The 23,383-nt window shown below is 45.0% G+C and overlaps 1 protein-coding gene across 13 annotated transcripts in view; it reads left to right on the top strand.

Moving 5' to 3' along the window:
* Positions 1 to 23,383, top strand: part of LOC137376020 (prolyl 4-hydroxylase subunit alpha-2-like) — a 132,929-nt gene that overhangs the window by 68,251 nt on the left and 41,295 nt on the right. For 10 of the 13 annotated variants that reach the window (XM_068043942.1, XM_068043944.1, XM_068043938.1 and 7 more), the window contains 2 exons: positions 13,280 to 13,350; positions 22,904 to 23,003. In XM_068043942.1, coding sequence (XP_067900043.1) covers positions 13,280 to 13,350; positions 22,904 to 23,003 — 171 coding nt within the window. Of the gene's footprint in view, positions 1 to 13,025; positions 13,097 to 13,279; positions 13,351 to 22,903; positions 23,004 to 23,383 lie in introns of all 13 variants that reach the window. The other 3 variants (XM_068043943.1, XM_068043940.1, XM_068043946.1) reach the window with 1 other exon arrangement.

The following is a 23,383-nucleotide window of genomic DNA, read 5'->3' as shown; positions in this document are numbered from 1 at the left end:
TATTGTAGAAACTCCTGTGCTCCAAACAACTCCACTTCTCTGCTTTCTAAATTGCCTCATATTTTACTATTTGACTATAAATAATATACAAACAAAGCATGAGAACTGAATATTTGACTGTAAAATAGGTCCTGAATTATATCTGTGCACCTTATGAGAAGAACAACCTGCATTTATATAGCCAAAGTATCTCCCACCTTCTAACTCTGTACACTCAAAGATTACATTTGGTCTTGACTGCTCATGTGCAATGCCCAATATTGGGTATTACACAATAATATATTGAATATGCTGCCTACAATTCTCACTTCCTTTCACTTATCGGACTTCCTTCTTGTAACTTTTCTTGGATCACATATTATGGATAACACCCCTGTATTTATAAAAACAGTCATTTGTCCAACCCACCATCAGCAGTACTAAGACAGACCTGCCAGTATCTATTAATATTTAATACTTTTATGCCCATTTTCTCCCATTCTCTTCAGACAACTTTCCCTCCTTAGCCTAGGGACTCTGAAGCATCCTAACTGCCTTCATGCTGCAAGTATAATTGAGTCATTGTTGACTAATTCAAAACATTGATCGTTCCTTTGTCAATACTTGGCTGGAGGGGAAGGCAGGCCTTAAAATCACCGTATTTAATTTAAAGAGTTTCCTTTACAGGTGTGATGTGCTTGTCTATCCCTATGCATTGTTAAGGAAATATTATTGTGTTTACTGCTATTTTGAGGCAGATTTTGTTGCACCTGCAGCCTGATGCAATCTCGGCCCTGGTGATCCCAGGGAAATTCTAAAATAGAGGGCATGAGGGGGTGGGAGGAGCTCTACTATTGTAGAGAAACTCCTGTGCTCCAACCAACTCCACTTCCCTGCTTTCTAAATTGTCTCAAATTTTACTGTGGCATAGTGGTAATGTCACTGTAAAGTAGAGGCCCAGGCAAATGCCCTGGGGACACAGGTTCAAATCCCACCATGGCAGTTGGTGGAATTTAAATTCAATTAATAACAAAATCCAATTGCTGAAAAGAAATATGGAGTTGAAAGCTAGCCTCGGCAATGGTGCCATGAAACTATCATCGATTGTCATAAAAACCATCTGATTCACTAATGTCCTTTTGGGGAAGGGAATCAGCCATCCTTGTCTGGGCTGCATGTGACTCCAGACCCACAGCAATGTGGTTGACTCTTAACTGCCCTCTGAAATGGCCCAGGAAGCCACTCAGTTCAAGGACAATTAGGAATGGGCAACAAATGCTGGCCTTGCCAGCGATGCTCACATCCCATGAAAGAATTTTAAAAACAATTTCCCGAGGTCAGATAACGCAGTACAGTCCTGGGATCTTTCTTTCCTGCATAACTTAGTACCTCACCCAATGATTCATTTATCCACTGAGCTAATAGGAGAAATTTGTGACCAATTTATAGCAACTGTAACAGTATTAACCACATAGTATGGTTAACCACATGTTACTGATGCTGTATCATTGCTCGCCACCAAATAACTGAAGGTGTGAGGCCTCCAATTCAGGCCTCCCATGCATCCCAGATTTTCATCGCTCCATCATTGTGGTGCCAGTCACAGGTGCTAGCTTTATACCTGATAGCACAATGGGAAGGCTAACAAGAGTACAAAGAGAATGGCAGCACACATTTATAGGATGCATTGTGCTACCATATATATCTTCCTGCATTACAAGTAAATCTCCCATCATCAGCAGGAATCTACACAGGACAAACCTTTCTGCAAGACATCACCTCATTGTGCAACTTTTTAAAAATTTGGTATTCCATTATTTTCTTGGTGAGTTTAACCATACCATGCATCTGTTGCTATTGTCTTCATTCTTGAATCCAGGTGTGAACAATCTGGGCATAAATGAGAAAAACTGAAAATTCTGGAAGTGCATAACTAGGCTATCAGCATCAGAAAAGAAGAGATAAGGGTAATGATTTAGCTGTAGATCCTTTGCTAGAATTGGGGACTTTGGGTTACTTTCGGGAAGTCTTAATTATCCTGCAGTTTGCAATGTCCCTGGAGAAAGGGAGGGCTTATACCTTCTGTCATGCTAATGAAGGGTCCAATGTTCTATTTTTTAAAAAGGCTATCCTGAGCTGACATGTATTTGGAAAACTGGACTAATTTGTGGATCAATTTGTATTCTACTCTTACCTCTGCCATGATAGGATTATGTCCTAGATGGATGAGGTTTGATGGGCTAAGTGGCTTTCCCTATCCTAATTTTTGTCATGTCCCTATATCCACCAACTACAAACACACAACGACAACTTGGATTTCAATAGTGCCTCTAATATAAAATGTCCCACGGCACTTCACAAAAGTGTTATCAATAAAATTTTATACTGAGCCACATCAGCAGATGTTAGGACAGGGAAAAGAGTTGGCTATAAGGAGCATCTTAAAGGAAGAGCAAGAGTTGGAGAGGCTTAAGGAGGGGATTCTAGAGTTTAGGACCTAGGCATCTGAAGGCACAGTCCTAAATTATCTTGCAAAAATAGTGTTTTAAAGAAATCTTCAAGGTTAATTTTGCTAGATCGTGACCAGTTTCTGGGGAAGATTCAGTCTTTAATGGCCTAGTGTGTTGTGTATCTGTCCTGGTGGGAGGAGCCATGGAGCCCTATCATCATTGGCTGTGTTGCTGTGAGTATTGGGGAATCATCATCATCATTTTCAGGTTATTGTACAGTTTTGTAACTTTGTTGACAATTGTCCAATACAGGAAAGGCTGAACAGGCGGGTTATCCTTTCTCTAGGAAAGAGAAGGCTGAGGGGTGACCTGATTGAGGTCTTTAAGATAATGAAGGGGTATGATAGGGCAGACGTAGATACAACATTTCTCCTTGTGGGGGAGTCCAAAACTAGAGGTCATAAATGTAAGATAGTTATGACTAAATCCAGTAAGGAATTCAGGAAAAACTTCTTTACCCAAAGACAGGTAAGAATGTGGAATGTTGAGGCAAATAGCATAGATGCATTTAAGGGGAAGTCAGATAAGCACTTGAGGGAGAAAGGAATAGAAGGACATGCTGATAGGGCTAGATGAAGAGGGGTAGGAGGAGGCTCGTCTAGAACATAAACAACAGCACATACCAGTTAGGCTGAATGGCCTGATTCTGTGCTGTACATTCTGCCGAAGTTGCAAAAGATCAGTGTTTTAAGCAAAAATTGCATTCAGCGCGACACAAGCCTCCGCAATATTTTGTGCTAGTTTTTTTTAAAATGCTGGAAGCAGGCCCCACCCATAAAACTGTCCATGCCCCTAGGCTGAATTTTTCACCATCGGGAGTTTCTACTAATTGTGCTTATTTGGGGAGGCTTCAAAAATTAACCCGAGCAATTGCTTGTGTCTGTGTATCTTAGAGTCATTTCAGTAAGTTAAAATTGGGTTACTCAAAGGTGGTGGATTGACACTGGGATTAAAAAATGTGTGATGCAACTCGAGGTACAGTGGCGTTATTCGAATTGCAAAATGATAGGGCTGAATTTTTAGGAATGCCCCCTGCACCCACCCCCCACCCCCCCACCTTGCAAGGTCAGGAACAGGTGGGGATGTTGTGTTTCCTTCTTTTGTTGATGTTAACTATACACAAGTACCAACCACGCATGAGGGATCAGTTAATACATAATGTGGATTCTCTATTGATCACTCTGCTGCACGTGCATAACTAGGAGTAATCTTACATAGGTCAGGTCTAAACGACTACTTTCTACAGGCTCACACACACAGTAGATGTCACGTGGTACGTTACATTATTTCCCTTATACTGTTATCAAAAACATAACCACACTTTCTTAAAGGTGTACCCCAATATCCCCCTTCTTTCCAAATAAAAATTATACCCCTTAAATAAACTATAACTATATGCAATTCAGCAAACAATGGTAAATTACAAATATACATCGTAAAACGCTATATACACAAAACACATGGACTGATAAACCACCACTGCATTATCGAGACTTAATTGCATGCCCTGACTTGGTAACTGTATATCTGCTCTCAGATTGCTGAACAGTTTGAGACGGACTCTTCTCAAGTGGGCTTTGGGTGGGACGGCCGTTTTCAGCCTATCCCGCCCCCAACAAAATTGCACTGTGATGAGGAAGCGATAGGCCTTCCGCCACCTCCCACCACAATTCTATGGCGCTCCCCCTGCCTCCAAACCCGTCTCCGTGGGGCCCATAAAATTCAGCCCAAAGTGTGTGCCACTGTGGAACTAGACGTGTCATGCAATTGATGAATAATGGAAAATTTGGAAAAATAATTGGTTACAACCAGAAAATCACTACCATAAATGTGTAAAAGGTCAGTGGCCAATTTGACTCAGGGACCGTCGTGCGGTAGAAATGGTACCCTACGCTAACTAGGCATGTGGATTGGCATGCTTGGCATTCCTTAACAACTGATTGGATGTCATCATTCATTTCAGGTCAATAGAGTTTCTCCCTGGCTATTCTTCAATATGTATGCCCGTCTATTTCCAGAGTGGTCACCTCTGCTAGGTCATAATTGAAGAATTGACACATCTTCAGACGGTGACTTCTTCAGCTGGTCAAACACAAACTGATCATTTCCTGCCAAAGAAAAGGAATATCTTGAATTAAATCTCTAAGCGATGAAGCTTTTAGTGCAAAATTTGGGATATACAGAGATAAAAAGTTGAAAAGACCCAAGCATCTTTGGAGATCTATCTTGTCCTGAGGTACTGGCATAGCAAAAATATCTTCCAGTTTGCTGGGAACAAGTTGAAAACCTTGGGCTGAAATTTATTCGGCGGCGGGAAAAAACAATGGCGGCCTACGATGTTAGGCACGGCAGCACATGTAAATAGCCGGGCCGGGATGGGTCCACCTCCCCCCTCCCCCCCCCCCCCCCGCACCCCCTCAGGCCGTGACATCCGTCCCTGGCAACTTTTAAAGGGCTTTGAGCCCCACAGTTGAATTCAAAAATTTAAAGAGACATTGAATAAAAATGTTTAGAACATTTACTTTGCCCCTCTCCCACCACCCCCCAGTAACCATAGCATTAATTACTTGCCCTCTCCCTCCCCAAAACACTTACCATGTCCACCTGACCTTCCCCACCCCCCCTGCAAAGTGCATAAACTTTAAACTATAACCCTTCCCACTATCCTCTACACCAGTGATATTGCTTTGACCTTGCTCTTTCCCTCCCACCCCCACACTGAGAAAAATACCTCCCCCAACGCCCCCTCCCAACCAGTGTTCCGCCTCAGTTCCACAGACGGGGATCCGAAGGCGCAGGAGTGCCGGTCAGCGGCAGGAAGATCATGGCAGGACTGTAAGTATCATTAATTCATTAATTTAAATGTATTTAAATATGTTAATGGCAGTCCCATCGCCAAGGCCTCGCCGCCATCAGCAATATCGGGCCGGGCGATCCTGGCATCAGGGTGTGCGGTGGCCCTCTCCCTGGGGCATTTTCCGGCCCCTCCCACCACAACCGCCGATGTCAGGGGTCTGTAAAATTCAGCCCCTTAACTCGAATAAATCGACCCAAAAAAACTGTTCTGGTGTATGTTAATCTCACACTTGTGACTATTGAACATCAGCACCTCTCTCCTTGCCGCCTACATGAGAGAGTGTAAATCGCAGTCATGCTCTTGTTTGGTCTTTCCCAAAATAGCTTTGTTCCCGCGATGCAGATACATCCTTGTATTTGGCTGGTAATGCGATCCATGTGCTGTTTAAAAAGATCTTGGCTTATGGAAAGGCCAAAATGAACTAACAGAAACTGGCCAACTGGAGTGCAGAATGTGGTCAACACCTGGGAGTGTTTTGCCTGGTAAACTGACCAATAGACATTCTTCACATTGAGCTTGGAGAAGAACTGTGCTCGTGCAAACCTTGGGCTTAGTTCTTCCAGAGTGGGAAACCCGTGTGTGCAACATTTGAGTGCCCTGTTCAATCTGTGAGGATCCAAACAAACAGGGATAGCTCCATCCTTCTTGATGACACAGGTAGTGGAACTACATGAATCAGAGTGCTCTTGTACTTTCCTAATGATTCAGTCTGCTTCCAAACTATCAAGCTCTATCTTGAGGTTTGCTCTGTATGTGAATGCTGCGCTGACAGTATTGCATTATCACATAAATGCCAATCCTTTCAAAGCCATCAGGATACTGTGAAGTAAGATCACCGATGAAACTGATTGATCTGTTTTCCATGATCGGTCTGCTTCCCTGTTGATGGCTAATCCCATGTATCGTAACTAGGGTTAAGTCGCTACACACCTGTAGGCCTGCAATTGCTGATCCGGTAGTCTGAATGATATAGAATACCTGGGATGTCCACGTCGACTGCTTGTATGGACAGTCTAGCATGGTGGAACAGAAACATGGAATTGCTGACCTATTATAAGCTGTAAGTTGGGTGCTTGTCGGTGTCACCATGGCTTGCCACGTCTTCGAGTACATATTCTTGAGAATTCGCAGAGGGAGTATGTTCACACTTGCCCCTGTATCAACTTTTGCCCATAGCACATGTTTGCCTTCTTTCCTAGGACATATAATCTGTACGGATGCAAATGCTTCCAATGGTGTGATGGAACAGTATGAAAAGTTTGTTCCTCACATCCTGTGGAACTCTGATCACCATCATCATCTCTATGATCATTTCCATTGGCTACCCCATGGATTTTTCGTCTTTTGTATCCAGCACAGTTCCTGTGCTTATTGGGATGTGGTACCATCATGTTGTCAGCTTGACTCTTGTCAAGATTCTTGTTCGCCCCATCAGGTTTGGCTCTCTTGCACTGTTGCTTCCAGTGCCCCTTTGTGCCACATGCTTTGCACACGTCATAGAATGCGGGACAGCTCTTCGGCACATGGAGGAGTCCACGTCTATTGCATGTTTTTCCAGACTTAGAAGCTCTGGCCAATGTGCCAATCATTGGGGTCAAACACAAAGCCTTTGTTATCCTGCAATAATCGCTTCGTACTTGCATCTGTCCTTGACTGATGCATCAATGGTTTAACCTTTGGGTTTCTCTAAGCTATACTCCTGGTATGTCTCGATCGGCATTGATGCAATGACTAATTCAGTGATTCGCTCTGCGACATCCGATTCTGGGAAGTCGCAGTCACATCCCTTGCCTCGACACCTGCTCATGAAATGATCAGTTGATTTGTGTGGTTGCTGACTAAAAGACTTGAACTCAAGATGGTGAATGCAAAAATTAAGCTTGATCCTCAGTTGATCTTCCAGTGCAGACCAAATCTAACTGGGATATTTTTATTCCTCCTCTGTGAGCCCAGATGTATTCAGCCAGTGCAAACCTTCATTACCTATAACAATGCTAATTTTCACAGCTTGCTTGTCTGGCTCAGATACTGCCAAGTCGATGAATCACAATTCAACTCGCTTTAAACAATTTGAACTCTGAGGCAAGATCAACCACTTTCCAATTGACGGATGGAAACTTTGGTAGTCATCCTTGCAATTTTTCTGATATCACCTTTGTCTACAGCTGAAGGAAACTTCCTTGCTGTTGAGGAAAAAATATTACTGCAACAATAACTTTTGGAAGGAGCAACAGGAATGCAGAGTACTGGGCTAATGGGAAGATTCTTGGTAGTGTAGATGAACAGAGAGATCTTGGTGTCCAGGTGCATAAATCCCTGAAGGTTGCTACCCAGGTTAATAGGGCTGTTAAGAAGGCATATGGTGTGTTAGCTTTTATTAGTAGGGGACCGAGTTTCGGAGCCACGAGGTCATGCTGCAGCTGTACAAAACTCTGGTGAGACCGCACCTGGAGTATTGCGTGCAGTTCTGGTCACCACATTATAGGAAGGATGTGGAAGCTATGGAAAGGGTGCAGAGGAGATTTACTAGGATGTTGCCTGGTATGGAGGGAATGTCTTATGAGGAAAGGCTGAGGGACTTGAAGTTGTTTTCGTTGGAGAGAAGGAGGAGGAGAGTTGACTTAATAGAGACATATAAGATAATCAGAGGGTTGGATAGGGTGGATAGTGAGAGTCTTTTTCCTCGGATGGTGATGGCAAACACGAGGGGACATAGCTTTAAGTTGAGGGGTGATAGATATAGGACAGATGTCAGAGGTAGTTTCTTTACTCAGAGAGTAGTAGGGGCGTGGAACGCCCTGCCTGCAACAGTAGTAGACTCGCCAACTTTAAGGGCATTTAAGTGGTCATTGGATAGACATACGGATGAAAATGGAATAGTGTAGGTCAGATGGTTTCACAGGTCGGCGCAACATCGAGGGCCGAAGGGCCTGTACTGCGCTGTAATGTTCTAATTCTAATTCTAATAACTGCCTGCAGTTTCACAGGCTGCCACAGCCCAGTAGAACAGTATTGTAAGGCTGGGAGCATGTGGTGCTCCTTCCAGGTTCATGTGCTTTCTGGTGGCCCCGCCCACGAAAGATGGGTTTAGCATGAAACAACTCGATGACCAAAAAGACAGAAATGGCACTATATTTTCTTATGGACCGTGGGAACTTGCCTGATTCCTTCATTCGATCATCTGACCTCAGCACAATCACGCTATGCCTTGCTCTGTCCTGCTGCGAATCCAGTGACCCGATACAGTACCCAGTGTCTCTGACCAAATACCATTTTGGCGCCATGCCTCTTACCTTGATGTGTAGAGCATCATCCCTAACTTGCAGATTCCTTTGTAGGTCCAGAATTACTCCCCATATGCGGGTGCTTTCTGAGAACCCGACTCCCTGTCAGAACTGAGCCCTCTACTCGTGTGTGAAAAAGTGCAAACAGCCTTACCCTACAAGAATACAGAGCTGCCTACAAAAGCTGCTCTGGTGTTCCAAATGATACAGTCAAAAGTCTTCGAGGATCTTCCAATGTCTGTGAACTGGCACCAGGTTGGAGATGGTGGAGTTTAAAATCAAAAAATGTCCACCATATTGTGTTTTCTTTTCCTTGTGTTAGTGTTGACTATGTACAAGTACCAACCATGCATAAGTGATCGGTTAACACATAACATGGATTCTTTATTGATTATGCAGCATGTGTACAACTAGGAGTAATCTTACATAGGTCTGGTCTAGACAACTACTCTGTACAGACTCACACACAGATTAGAAGTCACATGGTACCCATTTCCCTGAGATTGTTGTGCAACAAAAACTTAACCACGCCTTCTTAAAGGTGTACCACAATGCGGGGGGTGGGGGTGGTGGGGGGTGCATTAACAAATGCGGCAGTTGGCATGTGAGTTTTAGGACTCCATTTTCAGCACCAGCAATGTTAAGCAGGGCTGGGGGACGGCGGGATAGGGAGTCCATTCTGCTCCCTATTGAGGCCAATTAAAGTATTTAAAAACCGGAATAAGAACTTGTTCGAGTTGGAGGGTGGAATTTTGAAGGGGGTGCATGGGTTTCAGGAGGCGTCGGTTGCAGATCAGCTGAAGGGTGGTGGGTACAGAGTAGGGTGCCCCAGGTCATCACTCCAGCCTCATAAGATGGTCAGTGGGGAGAAGGGGGACTTGGCACTTGGTGAGGAGTTGCCCTAGGTGCTGTGCAGGTGGTGGGGAGATTGGACACTCCGTGCTCTGGTATTGAATGGAGTCGTCCCGTCCAGTCATCACGGAGACAGAAAAGCAAGGGGCAAGGCTGCCAATCACAATAGGGCAGCCACCTGACCAATAGGAAGGCTGCAGCTGACATTGGGGACAGAACTGTCAGATTTTGGACCCAGTGGTGATGGGAGAAACACCCTCCGCAGGAAGCTTGGAACCCCAGGCATCAGGTGGGAGAAGAAATAGGGGCAGAAAGGTAATGGAGGCCCAACCCTCAACTTAGGATCTATCACTAAAGACAGAGCTACCTGGAGATCACCAAGACCCTGTACTGCAGGAGACTGACTCTCCGAGCAGATAGTCGCAGAGATCTGTGCCTTCATCACCGAAGACCTTGCACCTCTCAGCATGGGCTGCCATGCCCTGCCAGTAGCCGTCAAAATCACTGTAGCCTTGAATGTCGTCATTTCTAGCTCCTTCCAGGGATCAACTGCGGACCTTGGTGGCATCTCACAAACAGCTGCGCGTCACTGCATCTCGCTGATCAGTGATGTCTTCTTTGCCAGAACGGGACAGCACATTCACTTCACAACAGATGTGGTGTCGCAGCAACAGAGGGCACTGGGTTTCTCTGCCATTGCTGGATTCCCCCAGGTGCAGAGCATCATTGATTGTGTCCACGTGGTCATCAGGGCACCCAGTGACCACCCAGTGAATTCCATCAACAGGAGGGGCCTCCATTCCCTCAATGTCCAACTGGTTTGCGACCACAAAGAGAGCTTCCTCTATGTGTGTGCTCACTTTCCTGGCAGCTGCCATGACTCCTTCATCCTCCACCTGTCAACGCTGCCTCAGATCTTCACCTCAACCCCCAAAGTACATGGATGGATCCTAGGAGACAAGGGATAGCTATCAAAACGTGACTACTCACCCCTCTGCGGGAGCCCCAGACAGAACCACAGAGGTGATACAACCAGTGCCACCTGATCAGTTGGACAACCATTGAACAGGCCATTCGACTTCTGAAGATGTGATTCGGGTGCTTGGACTAGTTGAGTGGTGCCTTCCCATACCTTCCTGCAAGGCTGTCATGTGGTGGTCTGCTGTGTTCCCTATAACATGGCCCTCCAGAGAGGTATTGAGCTTGAGGATGGTGAGGACCTGGAAGGAGGCAGCTTATGGTGGAGGAGCAGGAGGTAAGAGAGGAGGAGGAATTGGAGGCAGAGGGAGGTGACGCTGAACAGAGTGGTGCCGCTGCTGCACAATGAGGTGGCCTCCTACTGTCACCCTCCAAAAAGAGGACCTTCTTCCTCTCCCTCGTGCCCTTTTAACATTAGATCCAGGTCAGCACTGATGAAGTGAGGGGCAGCCCTGCCCCAGGTGCCAGGCCTCCGGCTCTCCTGTGACATCTCGCTTCCCTCTGGTGCTGTGGAAGTCCATGGCACAATCAGCAGCTCTCTCCCTTAGGGCAACCAGGAGCCTCAGTAATGGCTGCCGTGGGGCAACTAAATTAGTTCCACACTTCAACTGACCCATCTCTGTTCCCGTCCCCACTGGGCCTAAATGGGCAGGGAACCTGTCTCCATATCAATTAAGGGCTCACCCCTGTGAAAATCGGAACTTGAATCAGTTTCTCACCAGAGGCAGGTTTCTGACCCAAAACCAAACCTGACTCCTGTTTCCCACCTCTGTGGTGAAAATTGAGCTCATAATGTTCTTCAGTTCTCTGGTGTAGGTGACAAGGCAAGGCTTGTCCTCCCTGATGGCCCTCACAAGGTTGTGGTAGGTCCTCTGTTGTCCTTGTGCTGATCGTGCTCCCAGAATAGCGTGAGGTAGGTAATACCAGGAATTTGACCCAAAAAACAAAGACTTGGGTCATTGCCAGTTTCTGATTTCCTGCCTTATTTTTGGACATCATAACGATTGTTTGCAATTGAGTGCCTTGCTCGGCCACCTCAGGGGTATTAAGAGTCAACTATGCCTGGCTAAATTTTTGCTTTGGGGACAGTGAACAGGAGTCAGGACTGTTTCCGGGAGCCAAACCTGCCCCGGGGGTAACAATCACTTTTTGGGATTTTTTCCGGGGCACCCCCCCCCCCTTAATTGGCATGGAGACAAGTCCCCTGTCCAATTAAGGGCAGCGGGCGGACTCTCAAAGCTGAAGGGCCAATCAGAGGACTTCCAGCTTCAGAGAAGCAGCAGCCTGCAATAGAGAGTAAGTAGCTGAGAGGGCTTCAACATGGAGGTGCCCTCCAAACAACTTTTTTAACAGTTTGAATGAAAAACAGAACAAACAGCCAGGCCTACCACCATGAAGCCTGGGGGAGAGGCAGGGGGAATCCTTCTCAGGGCAGCCTCTGGCTACACCTGCACCCAGGCAGGCATGGAGGTTCTGTAGACCTGCCTGGAGTGCTGGCACACCAGCCTGCTGGGGGGTGCACGTCTCCTGGTGGTTAATCTGCCCCCTGTCACGTCAGGAAACTGGAGGCCGACTGGAAAATCCCAGGCAGCCTCCTTGCAGTGCCCTTAACAAGGCTCTTGATGAGCTAATTGGCTACCTGCCTTGTGGATGTTGACAGTCCTGCTGGACCCTGAACCCATCTCCCTAAAATAGCTGGCGCTGGAAACTGGGTCAGGAGACTTGCATACCTGCCGGTACCGGGTATTTTCGGGCCCTGTCATCCTCTGTTCACAGCCTCAGCATTGCCTGAAAATTCTGCCCGTAGTGCATGAGTAATGTCATATGTAGTCCAGAGAAAGATGGGGTGGTGACTTCCTTTTCCCTGATGGACATTAGTAAACCAAAAAAAGCAAAAAAAAAACTGCAGATGCTGGAAATCTGAAACAAAATCACAAAATTCTTGTAAACACTCAGTAGGGGTGGGTCAGCAATTGTGGAGAGAACAGGTGAGTTTAACAGTAGGTCCACCCCTGAAATGTTAACTTATCTTCTCTCTACAGATACTGACATACCTGAACTTGGTGAGCCAATGGGTTTTAATAAATGTTGTCACGATGGAACAAATAGTGACTGGCTGGTGTGGCAAAGTGCCTGAGAATCCCTCCCAAAATATGAGGAAGGCTGAGTCCTCACACTCTGCCGTCCCTCCCAGTGTTGAGTATTTATTATCCGCACAGCAGCTGCTGTTGACACTGGAGCCAAGTGGTCAGGATGACTTGGATCTTTGTGTTCTGTACCTTGCTGGTAATGAACATCATGATCGGCAATGGTAGAGCAGGATGTGATCCAGTGCCAAACCCAAAACCACCTGATGGGATAGGACGAGCTCCATCAGAACTGCTTCATGGAGTATCTTGGACAAAGCCATTTTTTGATGACCGTCATTTGGGTCGTTATGGGATACACTGGTCAAATGGTGGTCAGGGTCGGGATTCACCTTAAAATAGTCCAAACATATTCACTTGTCAATCTATTTTTCTAATGCAAAGAGCCAACTTACTTACTGATCTTTCAATCTCACAGTTGGCCAGAGCCACAGTTAGGAACTCAGTCACAGGGATCCTAGAGACAGCGAACTATAGAATCAGTAAGAGGTAAGATGATTGCCATGGCAACCAAAGCAAACAGGATTTTTGATTGGCTTTGTTTTGCTGTGTAACCCCTAATAACTGTCTTCTGTCAAATCAGATGGCCAATCAAAAATAAAACCTGGAGGCTTTGTTTGTTGTCTTTGTTTATTGTCCTGTGATTTATCACATTTTATTCTTTTAACACAGCTGGCTCGAGCAACAGTGCGTGACCCTAAAACGGGTGTTCTAACTGTAGCCAATTACAGAGTGTCCAAAAGGTAAGGTTTGAAAAGAAAGCCATGGGCTCTCTGGATGCTATTTGCATATTTATTCTTAAAGGCATCTCAAAGGTGAAAAAATGGAACTGGCTTGTAGCATTCAAACAATTGCATGTGAGGATGTCAAGGTGGAAATTTAATATTAGTGCAAAAGCTTCTTGCAAGTAACAAGTATCTGTTTCAACCTGACGCTGTTTCAGTAGCATTCAGGCTAATGTTATTTTTTTCTTTCCCATGGTTACGTAGGCTTCACACACTCATGTACAGCATTCTTGTAAAACCTGGTGTGTAGGTCACCCTTGAATGTATCTTTCAATGTCCTTGAAGCATTGTGGTAATAGAATGCCAGCACAGAAATGAATCATTCAGCCCAATAAATCTGCACCCGTGTTTTTTTTTTCTCCACTGGCCTTGTCCTGCACAATTTTCAAACCCTTTAACATTCCTCTTTCTCAAACAATGAAAATTCCCTTTTAGCATAATTTATGGATCTTAGTTCAACAGCTTCGCAGCACTGAATTCTGCATTCTAAACACCCTCTATTTAAAGAAATATTTCCAATCCGCCTTTAATGATTTATCTGTTTCCCAAGGGTTGTCATTTTCTCCATTATGAATGTGATTTCTTTATGGGTTTTCATAATTGGAGGGTTTTAATTTGCTAGTTTTCCTCATTTGAATCAAATGAGGATCTTATAGGGGAGACAATAGCATAGTGATAATGTCACTGAACTAGTAATCTAGAGGCCCAGGCCAATGCCCTATGGACATGGGTTCAATTTCCACCACAGCAGGTGCAATTTAAATTCAATAGATGAAGAAGTTCAATTAATTAATTGTTTAAAAATCTTGAATTGAAAGCTAGTATCCGTAATAGTGCCATGAAACTATCATCGATTGTCATAAAATACCATCTGGTTCACCAATGTTTTTTTAGGGAAGGAAATCTGCTGTTTTTACCTGGTCTGGCCTACATGTGACTCCAGATCCACAGCTATGTGGTTGCCTCTTAACTGCCCTCTCAAATGGCCTAGCAAGCCACTCAGTTGTCAAGGGCAATTAGGGATGGGCAACAAATGCTGGCCTTGCCCGCACTGCCCACATCCCATGTAAGATAAAGATTTTAATACTGCATATCATTTCTACATTGCTGGATTAGTATTCGAATGCTGTACTGCTGGTCTTGGTTATTCAGACTTAGTAGTTGTCATTACACGAGGTTCATTGGTTCCTATGTTGCCTTGGCAAAGTTATTACTGAGTGACCCTAAGGATGGAAAATGTTACAGTCACAATGCTAGAGAGATCAAAGAGTTGTTTGTTTGGTACCCAGATCTGGTGATTGCCCAACCAAGACGGAAGCGTGGTAACACCAGTGAACGGGAAAATTGGCGAGATTTTGTTGAGAAATGTAAATTGGAGTCAAAGGCACATCGTGTGTAATATCATTAATGTTGAGAAAAGGAGGAGCAGAAAAGGACATAAGTTGAGAAGTGGTGGTTAGATGACACACAGGTGCTTTGAAAGGGAGGACAGACTGAGAGTTGAAGATTTCCATAGTGTTGAGCTACTGGGATGACTTAGAATGCGTGTGCCAGAACAAGTAAGATACTGGTATAAAGATGTGAGATTTGAGATGGCAGATTTGAATCAAAAAATATTTTTGATTACATTTGCCATAGAGCCATAGAAAAATAACAGCAAGAAATTTCAGACCGTCATGTCCATGTTGGCCGATAGAATTAGCTGCCCAATCCTAATCCCATCTTCCAGCACCTGGTCCATAGCCTTGCTGGTTGCAGCATTTCAGATGCATGTCCAGGTACCTTTTAAAAGAATTGAGGATTTCTGCCTCCGCCAACATTCCTGGCAGTGAATTCCAGACACCCACCACCCTCTAGGTGAAAATGATTTTCCTCATGTCCCCTCTAATCCTTCTACCAATCACCTTAAATCTGTGCACCCTGATAATTGACCTCTCCGCTAGGGGAAACAGATCCTTCCTCTCTACTCTATCTAGGCCCCTCACAATCTTGTACACCTCTATTAAGTCACTCCTCAGCCGCCTCTATCCTAAGGAAAACAATCTTAGCCTATACAATCATTCCTCATAGCTGCAACTTTCAAGCCCTGGAAACATTCTTGTAAATCTCCTCTGAACTCTCTCCAGAGCAATTATGTCCTTTCTGCAATGTGGCGACCAGAACTGAACTCAATACTCCAAATGTGGCCTAACCAGTGTTTTATACAGTTCCAGCATTACATCCCTGCTTTTGAATTCTATACCTCGGCCAACAAAGGAAAGCATTGCATATGTCTTCTTCACCACTCTATCTACCTGTCCTCCCACGTTCAGGGACTTGTGGACATGCATTCCAAGATGTCTCACTTCTTCTACCCCTCTCAATATCCTCCCATTTATTGTGTAGTCCCTCGCTTTATTTGCCCTCCCCAGTGCATTACCTCACACTTATCTGGATTGAATTCCATTTGCCACTTTTCTGCCCACTCAACCAAACCATTGATATCTTTCTGGAGTCTACAGCTATCTACTTCACTATCAGCTACACGGCCAATTTTTGTGTCATCAGCAAATTTCCCAGTCATGCCTCCCACATTTAAGTCCAAATCATTTAATATATACCACAAACAGCAAGGGACCCAATACTGAGCCCTGTGGAATGCCACTGGAAACAGCTTTCCATTCACAAAAATATCCGTCGACTACTACCCTTTGTTTCCTGTCCCTGAACCAATTCTGGATCCAACCTGTCACATTCCCCTGTATCCATGGGCTTTCACTTTACTGACCAGTCTGCCATGTGAAACCTTGTCAACTACCTTACTAAGATCCATGTAGACCCCATCCGCTGCACTACCCTCATCAATCCTTCTTGTTACTTTCTCAAAAAACTCAATCAAGTTCGTAAGATACGACCTTCCCTGAACAAATCCATGCTAACTATCACTGATTAATCCATGCCTTTCTAAGTGGCAGTTTATCCTGTCCCTCAGAATAGATTCTAACAATTTACCCACCACTGAGGACAGACTGACTGGCCTATAATTACTTGGCCTATCCCTCGCACCCTTTTTAAATAATGATATAATGTTTGTAGACTTCCAATCGTCTAGTACCTCCCCTGCATCTAGTGAGGATTTGAAGATGATCCTCAGCGCATCCGCTGTTTCCTCCCTGGCTTCCTTTAACAACTTAGGATGCAATCCATCTGGCCCTGGCGATTTATCCACTTTCAGAGATGTCAGACCCTCTAATACTTTCTCTTTCATTATGCTTATCATATCTAATACTTCACACTCCTCCTCCTTAACTACAATGTCTACATCAACCCTCTCGTTTGTGAAGACAGAGACAAAAAACTCATTAAGAACTCTGCCCACATTTTCTGCATGCACGCATAAACATCCATCATCTACCATCACTCCTTGACATTCAATGGCATTACCATCGCTGAATCCCCCACTATCAACATCCTAGGGGCTGCCATTGACCAGAAACTGAACTGGAGTAGTCATATAAATACCGTGGCTACAAGAGCAGGTCAGAGGCTGGGAATCATGCGGCGAGTAACTCACCTCCTGACTCCCCAAAGCCTGTCCACCGTCCTCAAGGCACAGGTCAGGAGTGTGATGGAATACTCTCCACTTGCCTGGATGGCTGCAGCTCCAACAACACTCAAGAAGCTCGACACCATCCAGGACAAAGCAGCCCGCTTGATTGGCACACCATCTACAAACATTCACTCCCTCCACCACCGACGCACAGTGGCAGCAGTGTGTACCTTCTACAAGATGCACTGCAGCCAAGCACCAAGGCTGCTTAGACAACACCTTCCAAATCCGTGACCTCTACCAACTAGAAGGACAAGGGCAGCAAATGCATGGGAACACCAGCACCTGCAAGTTCCCCTCCAAGTCACAATCCTGACTTGGAACTATATCGCCGTTCCTTCACTGCCGCTGGGTCAAAATCCTGGAACTCCCTTCCAAACAGCACTGTGGGTGTACCTACCCCACATGAACTGCAACGGTTCAAGAAGGCAGCTCATCACCACCTTCTCAAGGACAATTAGGGATGGGCAATAAATGCTGGCCTAGCCAGTGACACCCACATCCTATAAATAGATATTAAAAAAAAGTAAAAATAAGTTCCCTTGTACATCTCTGATGGACCCTACCCTTTCCCTTAATGTATTGATAAAACATCTTTGGGTTTTCCTTGATTTTACTGCCAATAATTTTTCATGTCCTCTTTTTGCTTTTCTAATTTCCTTTTGTACTTCACCCCTGCACTTTCTATACTCCTCTAGGCTTTCTAAAGTAATAAGATTTTTGTGATCATCATAAGCTTTCTTTTTCTACTTTAACTTACCCTGGAAGCTTCTAGATAACCAGGGTGCTCTAGTTTTGGCAGCACTACCCTTTATCTTTGTGGGGACATGTCTACACTGCCTGTTGTATCTCACTTTTGAATGCCTCCCAATGGTTTGCCACTGATTTTCCTTCAAGTAGCTGTATCCAGCCCACTTTCACCAGGTCACCTCTCAGTTTCTTAAAATTTGCCTTCCCCCAATTTAGAACTTTTACTCCTGTTTTATCTTTGTCCTTTTCCATAATTATGCTAAAACTTACTGTGTTATGGTCACTATCTCTAAAATGGTCACCCGTTGTTACTTCCTCGACTTGCCCAGCTTCATTACTGAAGACTAAATCTAGAATTATGTCCCCTCTCGTTGGGCTTGTTACGTGCTGGCTAAAAAAGTTCTCTTGAACGCAGTTCAAGAATTTTGTCCCCTCTGTGCCCCTCACACTGTTTTTGTATCCCAGTTCATACTGGGGTATCTTGAAGCTTACCTATTTATACCCCTATGGATCGGTAACCAGAGAACACAGAATTAAAATAACTGGCAAAAGAACACAGCGAGTTGTTCTGATCTGGAATGCAATACCTAAAATTGTAATGGAAGAAGATTCAGTCATAACTTTAAAAAGGAATTGGATATCTACTGGAAAAGGAAACTTTTCCAGGGATCTGGGGAAAGAGTAGTGTTGTGAGACTAATTGATTAGCTTTTTCAAATAGCCAGCACAGTCACGATGGGATGAATGACCTTCTCTGTGCTGTATGATGCTGTTTTGCTTTGGTGTGATAAATGCTATATTTAGCCAGTATGATTCAAAAGCTTTTAGCTCACTGAATTCCGAATAGATCGTGTGATTTCTTGGAAAATTCTGAGAAGTGGCCTTTATGATTTACACAGAGAGAAGAGTTGCCAGTTACAAACTAACCATTATCAAGATCAACAGCAGATGGCAACATCCAGCTGTTCAGAAATCTGAATTTTCTTTTGCATGGGAGTATGCTGCCTTTCTGCTGATAAATATTTGATTAGTTAGTGGATGTAAGTGCTGGTGAGTGGAGTTGAGTTTTTCCACATCTTACACCTGAGACCAGTTTTTCAACATGTTCTGCCTGCATGTGAATGTGTATGCAACCAGCATAAACCCAGAGAATGACCTGCACAGCCATTCATATTCTGCTCACTCGGGTCAAGTCTCACATGGAGGGACAAATTCCGTCTGCTCATACTAGTTATTCTGGGCCTCCTGTCTGAGGTTGTCCAGTTAGTGAGGAGTTGCAGGCTGTGTCTTGGACATATGTCCACTAGGAACTGGACTAAAGGCGACAGAACTATTTGTAATGTGGATTTGAGTGGATAAAAGAAAAGTATGGTGTCAAGTGCACTTTGCTTCTCTCTCCCCCTCAAATTCATAAAAAGCTTTAGGTCACCAAGGACTTTGCAGCATTCAATGGGCACCATCCTAGCAGAAATTATGGCCATTTGCTTTTTTTTTAATTTAGGAAGTTGGGTAGATGGCCACCAGTCAAAGGGCAGGGCACCACCAAGGTTGAAAGGAGTGGATGGGAAGCCAGACTAAATTGGGAATTAATGATTAGTTGAACACCAAGCTGGAGTTTAGGTGATAGAAATCCCTGAAAGCTCAGTTGCTTAGGTCATTGAGTGGTTAATCCTACAGACAGGCATGATCTTTGGTCATTGATGAGTTAGGGGCAGTACCATTTGGTCTCGACACCTTAGGTTAGGGAAGAGAAACTTGGTCAAGGTTTCCATCCGGTGCAAATGCGGCTGTCTAAACATTGGTGAGCACAGGATCAGGTGTGTTGGCTCCCATAGTCAAAGAGCCAACCTACACTCACTGTCTGGGTCACATGGAGAGTGACCATGTGGACAAGGTAACAGAGAGCAAGCAGCATCTATGGAATTGTCCCTTGGCAAAAATTCAGGTGAGGAGGAGTGAAGGGAGAACATCTGTCAGAAAAAGGGAAATGTTTTAAAATCGTAAGAAAAGGAATAAATGATGGAGGTAAGGCATCCCACAGTGTAGCATTCACGAATGACTTAATTTCCATTCTGAGGATGTACGAAGAAGGAAGACTGTGTAAAGTGACATGTTTGCAGCTTAGAAGGATGAAGAGGTAAAGGTTCGTGAGTTGAAGGGCCACAGCCATATTAATAGAAATATACAAGAAAGGTTGGAGATTAGGGCTGAGTGAGGGATTTCCTATCACATTATTTTTTTTTGTCTCAAGATGCTTAGGCTTTAGAGAGGGTGGTTTCTTTGCAAACACAACTTAATGAAGTTAGCTATGGTGTGACACATGTCACTTACAAATGAGATTTTCATGACGGCAGATTCATTTGAGGTCTTCAAAAGAGAATTGGACAATTATCTAAAGAGAAAAATGTTCAGGTTATGGTGAAGAGGCAAGAGAGTGGGACTAGGTGAGTTGCTCTTGCAGAGAGCCGGCATGGACACGATGCTGTGGCTACAAGAGCAGGTCAGAAGCTGGGAATTCCGCCTCCTGTCTCCCCAATGCCTGTCCACCATCTACAAGGCACAAGTCAGGTGTGTGATGGAATACTCTCCATTTGCCTGGATGGGTGCAGCTCCAGCAACATTCAAGAAGCTCAACACCCTCCAGGACAAAGCAGCCTGCTTGATTGGCATCCCATCCACCACCTTCAACATTCACTCCCTCCACCACTGACACACAGTGGCAGCAGTGTGTACCATATAAAAGATGCACTGCAGCAACTCACCAAGGCTCCCTGGACAGCACCTTCCAAACCTGCGACCTCTACCATCTAGAAGGACAAGGGAAGCAGATGCATGGGAAAACCATCACCTGCAAGTTCCCCTCCAAGCCACACACCATCCTGACTTGGAACTATATTGCCCTTCCTTCACTGTTGCCGGGTCAAAATCATGGAACTCCCTTCCTAACAGCACTGTTGGTGTACCTACACCGCAAGAACTGCAACAATTCAAGAAGGCAGTTCACCAGCACCTACTCAAGGGCAATGAGGGATAAGCAATAAATCCAGGCCTAGCCAGCGACACCCACATCCCATGAACAAATAAAAAAAAACTCGCGACAGACACATGGATACACCACCACCTAGAAGTTCCCCTACAAGCCACACACTTCCCTGACTTGGAACTGTATTGCCTGCCGTTCACTGAAACAACATCTTGTAACTCCCTCCCTAACAGCACTGTGGGTGCACCTACATCACATGGACTGCATTGGTTCAAGAAGGCGGCTCACCACCACCTTCTGAAGGGGTAGAGAAATTCCAAAGATTCACAACCCTTTCAGTGAAGAAATTTCTCCTCATCTCAGTCCTAAATGGTCACTCCCTTATTCTGAGTCTGTGATCCTGTGTTCTAGATTCCTCAGCCAAGGATACAAATTTTTTCAGCATCTACCCTTTTAGCCCCCTACAAATTTTATATGTTTCAATTAGATCACCTCACTCCAATAAACTCCAGGAAATATAGGCCGAGTCTACTCACTCTCTCCTCACTGGACAATTCCTTCGTCCCAGGAGCCAGTCTATTGATTCCCCTCCCTCCATGGCAAGTATATCTTTTCTTGGGTAAGGAGACCAAAACGGCTCACAATACTCCAAGGGGGACCCAGCACGGGAAGGGAGGGTCCCATTAAGATCAACCCCCACCCCACAAAACCCCTCCCACACTGCCACTTACCTGTGGCTTGTGTTCAGTGCCTCCAGTGAGTCTAGTACCTCTAGCAGCCACTGCCTCTGCAGTGGCACTGCTCAGTTAAAGAGCTGCCGGCTGCTGATTGGCCGACAGCTCTCAGCAGGCGGGACATCCATGCCGGGGTCCTTAATTCCGGGTAGACCCGCTGCTGTCCACTAAGTGCCTACTTAGCACCTAATTTGGCAGGCCTTCGTCAGAGGAGGTGACGTGCGGTTCTAGCCTGCGCTTTAGCTGTTGGCTGAGACCCCCATCGCCCAGATAAAATCCCGGCCCAGGTGTGGCCGCACCAATGCCCTGTGTAATTGTAGGAAGACTTCTTTACTCGTATACTTCAATTCCTTTGTAACAATAGCTAACATACCATTTGCCTTCCTAATTGCTTGCTGTACCTGCATGTTAACTTACAGTCATTCACGTACAAGGATACCCAGGTTCCTCTGCAGCCTCTTGGCACTTGCCAGTGTACTGGAGGCTGCAGGATTCTGGCATCTGTCAAAGCACCTTCCTGCAAGCTGTAGTATTACATCGCATTTTGACTTTGTGATATAGAGCAAAATGGGTTAAAGTGAATCAGCAGCATGTTTCACATGATAGGGTTAATCATGAGGGATGTGAAATGGGTTACTGATTCATTACATTTTGCAAAACACTCCTCCCACATTATCACATTCCACCCCCCCCCCCCCCCCCCCCCCCACTACCCACTAATCATTGAAATGAAAGAGAAGTTTCAATCTTATTGAGGGGGTTGTCATTAAACAGCAGGTGCATTGGTAGGTCACAAAATGATTGGCAGTTTTGTTTTTGAACACCTTATTAGACATGCTACTGAAACAATGAGCTATCAATTCAATCTGAAACTCTTTATCAACTTGCCTCCTCTTTCTTGACCTGCAATGTCAATCTGTCCATGGTGGCCCTTTCTGAAATTAAACTAAAGGAGCGTAAAGTTGGACCATATAAATTGTTGATTTCAAATTAAAATGTGTAGCAGTCTGTCACTAGTCATTGTGTCACTGTGGTCTGCTCTTTCATTATCAGTGTGTAACTGCATTCCAGTTTGTCCCTAAACCAGTCTGTCCCTTTCGGAAGTTCTTTTTGTTTGAACACTGTTACATCTTATTCTGCTCAAAGGCAACATTACCAGTCGGGATTCCCCTGTAATTTTTTTAAAGTGGGAAATCGCTACACTGTATTCATCCTGACCTTATGAGGTTGGTAGCGATTTAAAGATAAAAAATCAATTTATCTGGTCCAGCTTTGGAGATTGAATTCTGGAGACCAACAGCAGAATGTTGGTTATGCACTGTTGCTATATCAGCATGCCCTTTTATCGTACATTATTGGATTTCATACAGTCCAGTTTTGGCCATGCACAGTTTCCAAGTTGGATGCATCTTCTGTTTTGTTCAATTTTGCTTAGTATGTGACTTCTCATCTGCAGCGCGTGGTTGGACGATGATGAAGATCCCATTGTGCATCGAGTCAACCGACGAATAGGAGACATTACGGGCCTGGAAATGGAGACTGCAGAGTTACTTCAGGTACTCAGTTCAAATCTCTGAATCTGCAGTGTAAGATGGGCAAGGATTGAGAAATTATTTAGGCCCAGCTATGGGTCTGCAATAGTCAGCACGCTAGGCACACGGCAGAAGCTGAAAGCCCGAGGCTCACCCAAAGTTAGGACAACGGGAGAGGGGCCAGTGTGGGATGGCAGCAGGACTAGCACTGTGAAGCTGGTAGGAGCACTCCTGCTGCTCCTGATTTCACGTGCCTTCACCAAGACTGCCTACTTCCACCTCCGTAACATCACCCAAATCCGCCTCCGCCTCAGTTCATCTTCTGCTGAAACCCTCACCCATACCTTTGTTGCCTCAAGACTTGGACTATTCCAATGCACTGCTAGCCGGCCTCCCATGTTCTG

The sequence above is a fragment of the Heterodontus francisci genome, chromosome 12, assembly GCF_036365525.1.
Source record: "Heterodontus francisci isolate sHetFra1 chromosome 12, sHetFra1.hap1, whole genome shotgun sequence".
In the NCBI taxonomy this organism is placed as follows: domain Eukaryota; kingdom Metazoa; phylum Chordata; class Chondrichthyes; order Heterodontiformes; family Heterodontidae; genus Heterodontus; species Heterodontus francisci.
Note: the sequence above shows the minus strand (reverse complement) of the source record. Positions and strands in the feature narration are given on the sequence as shown.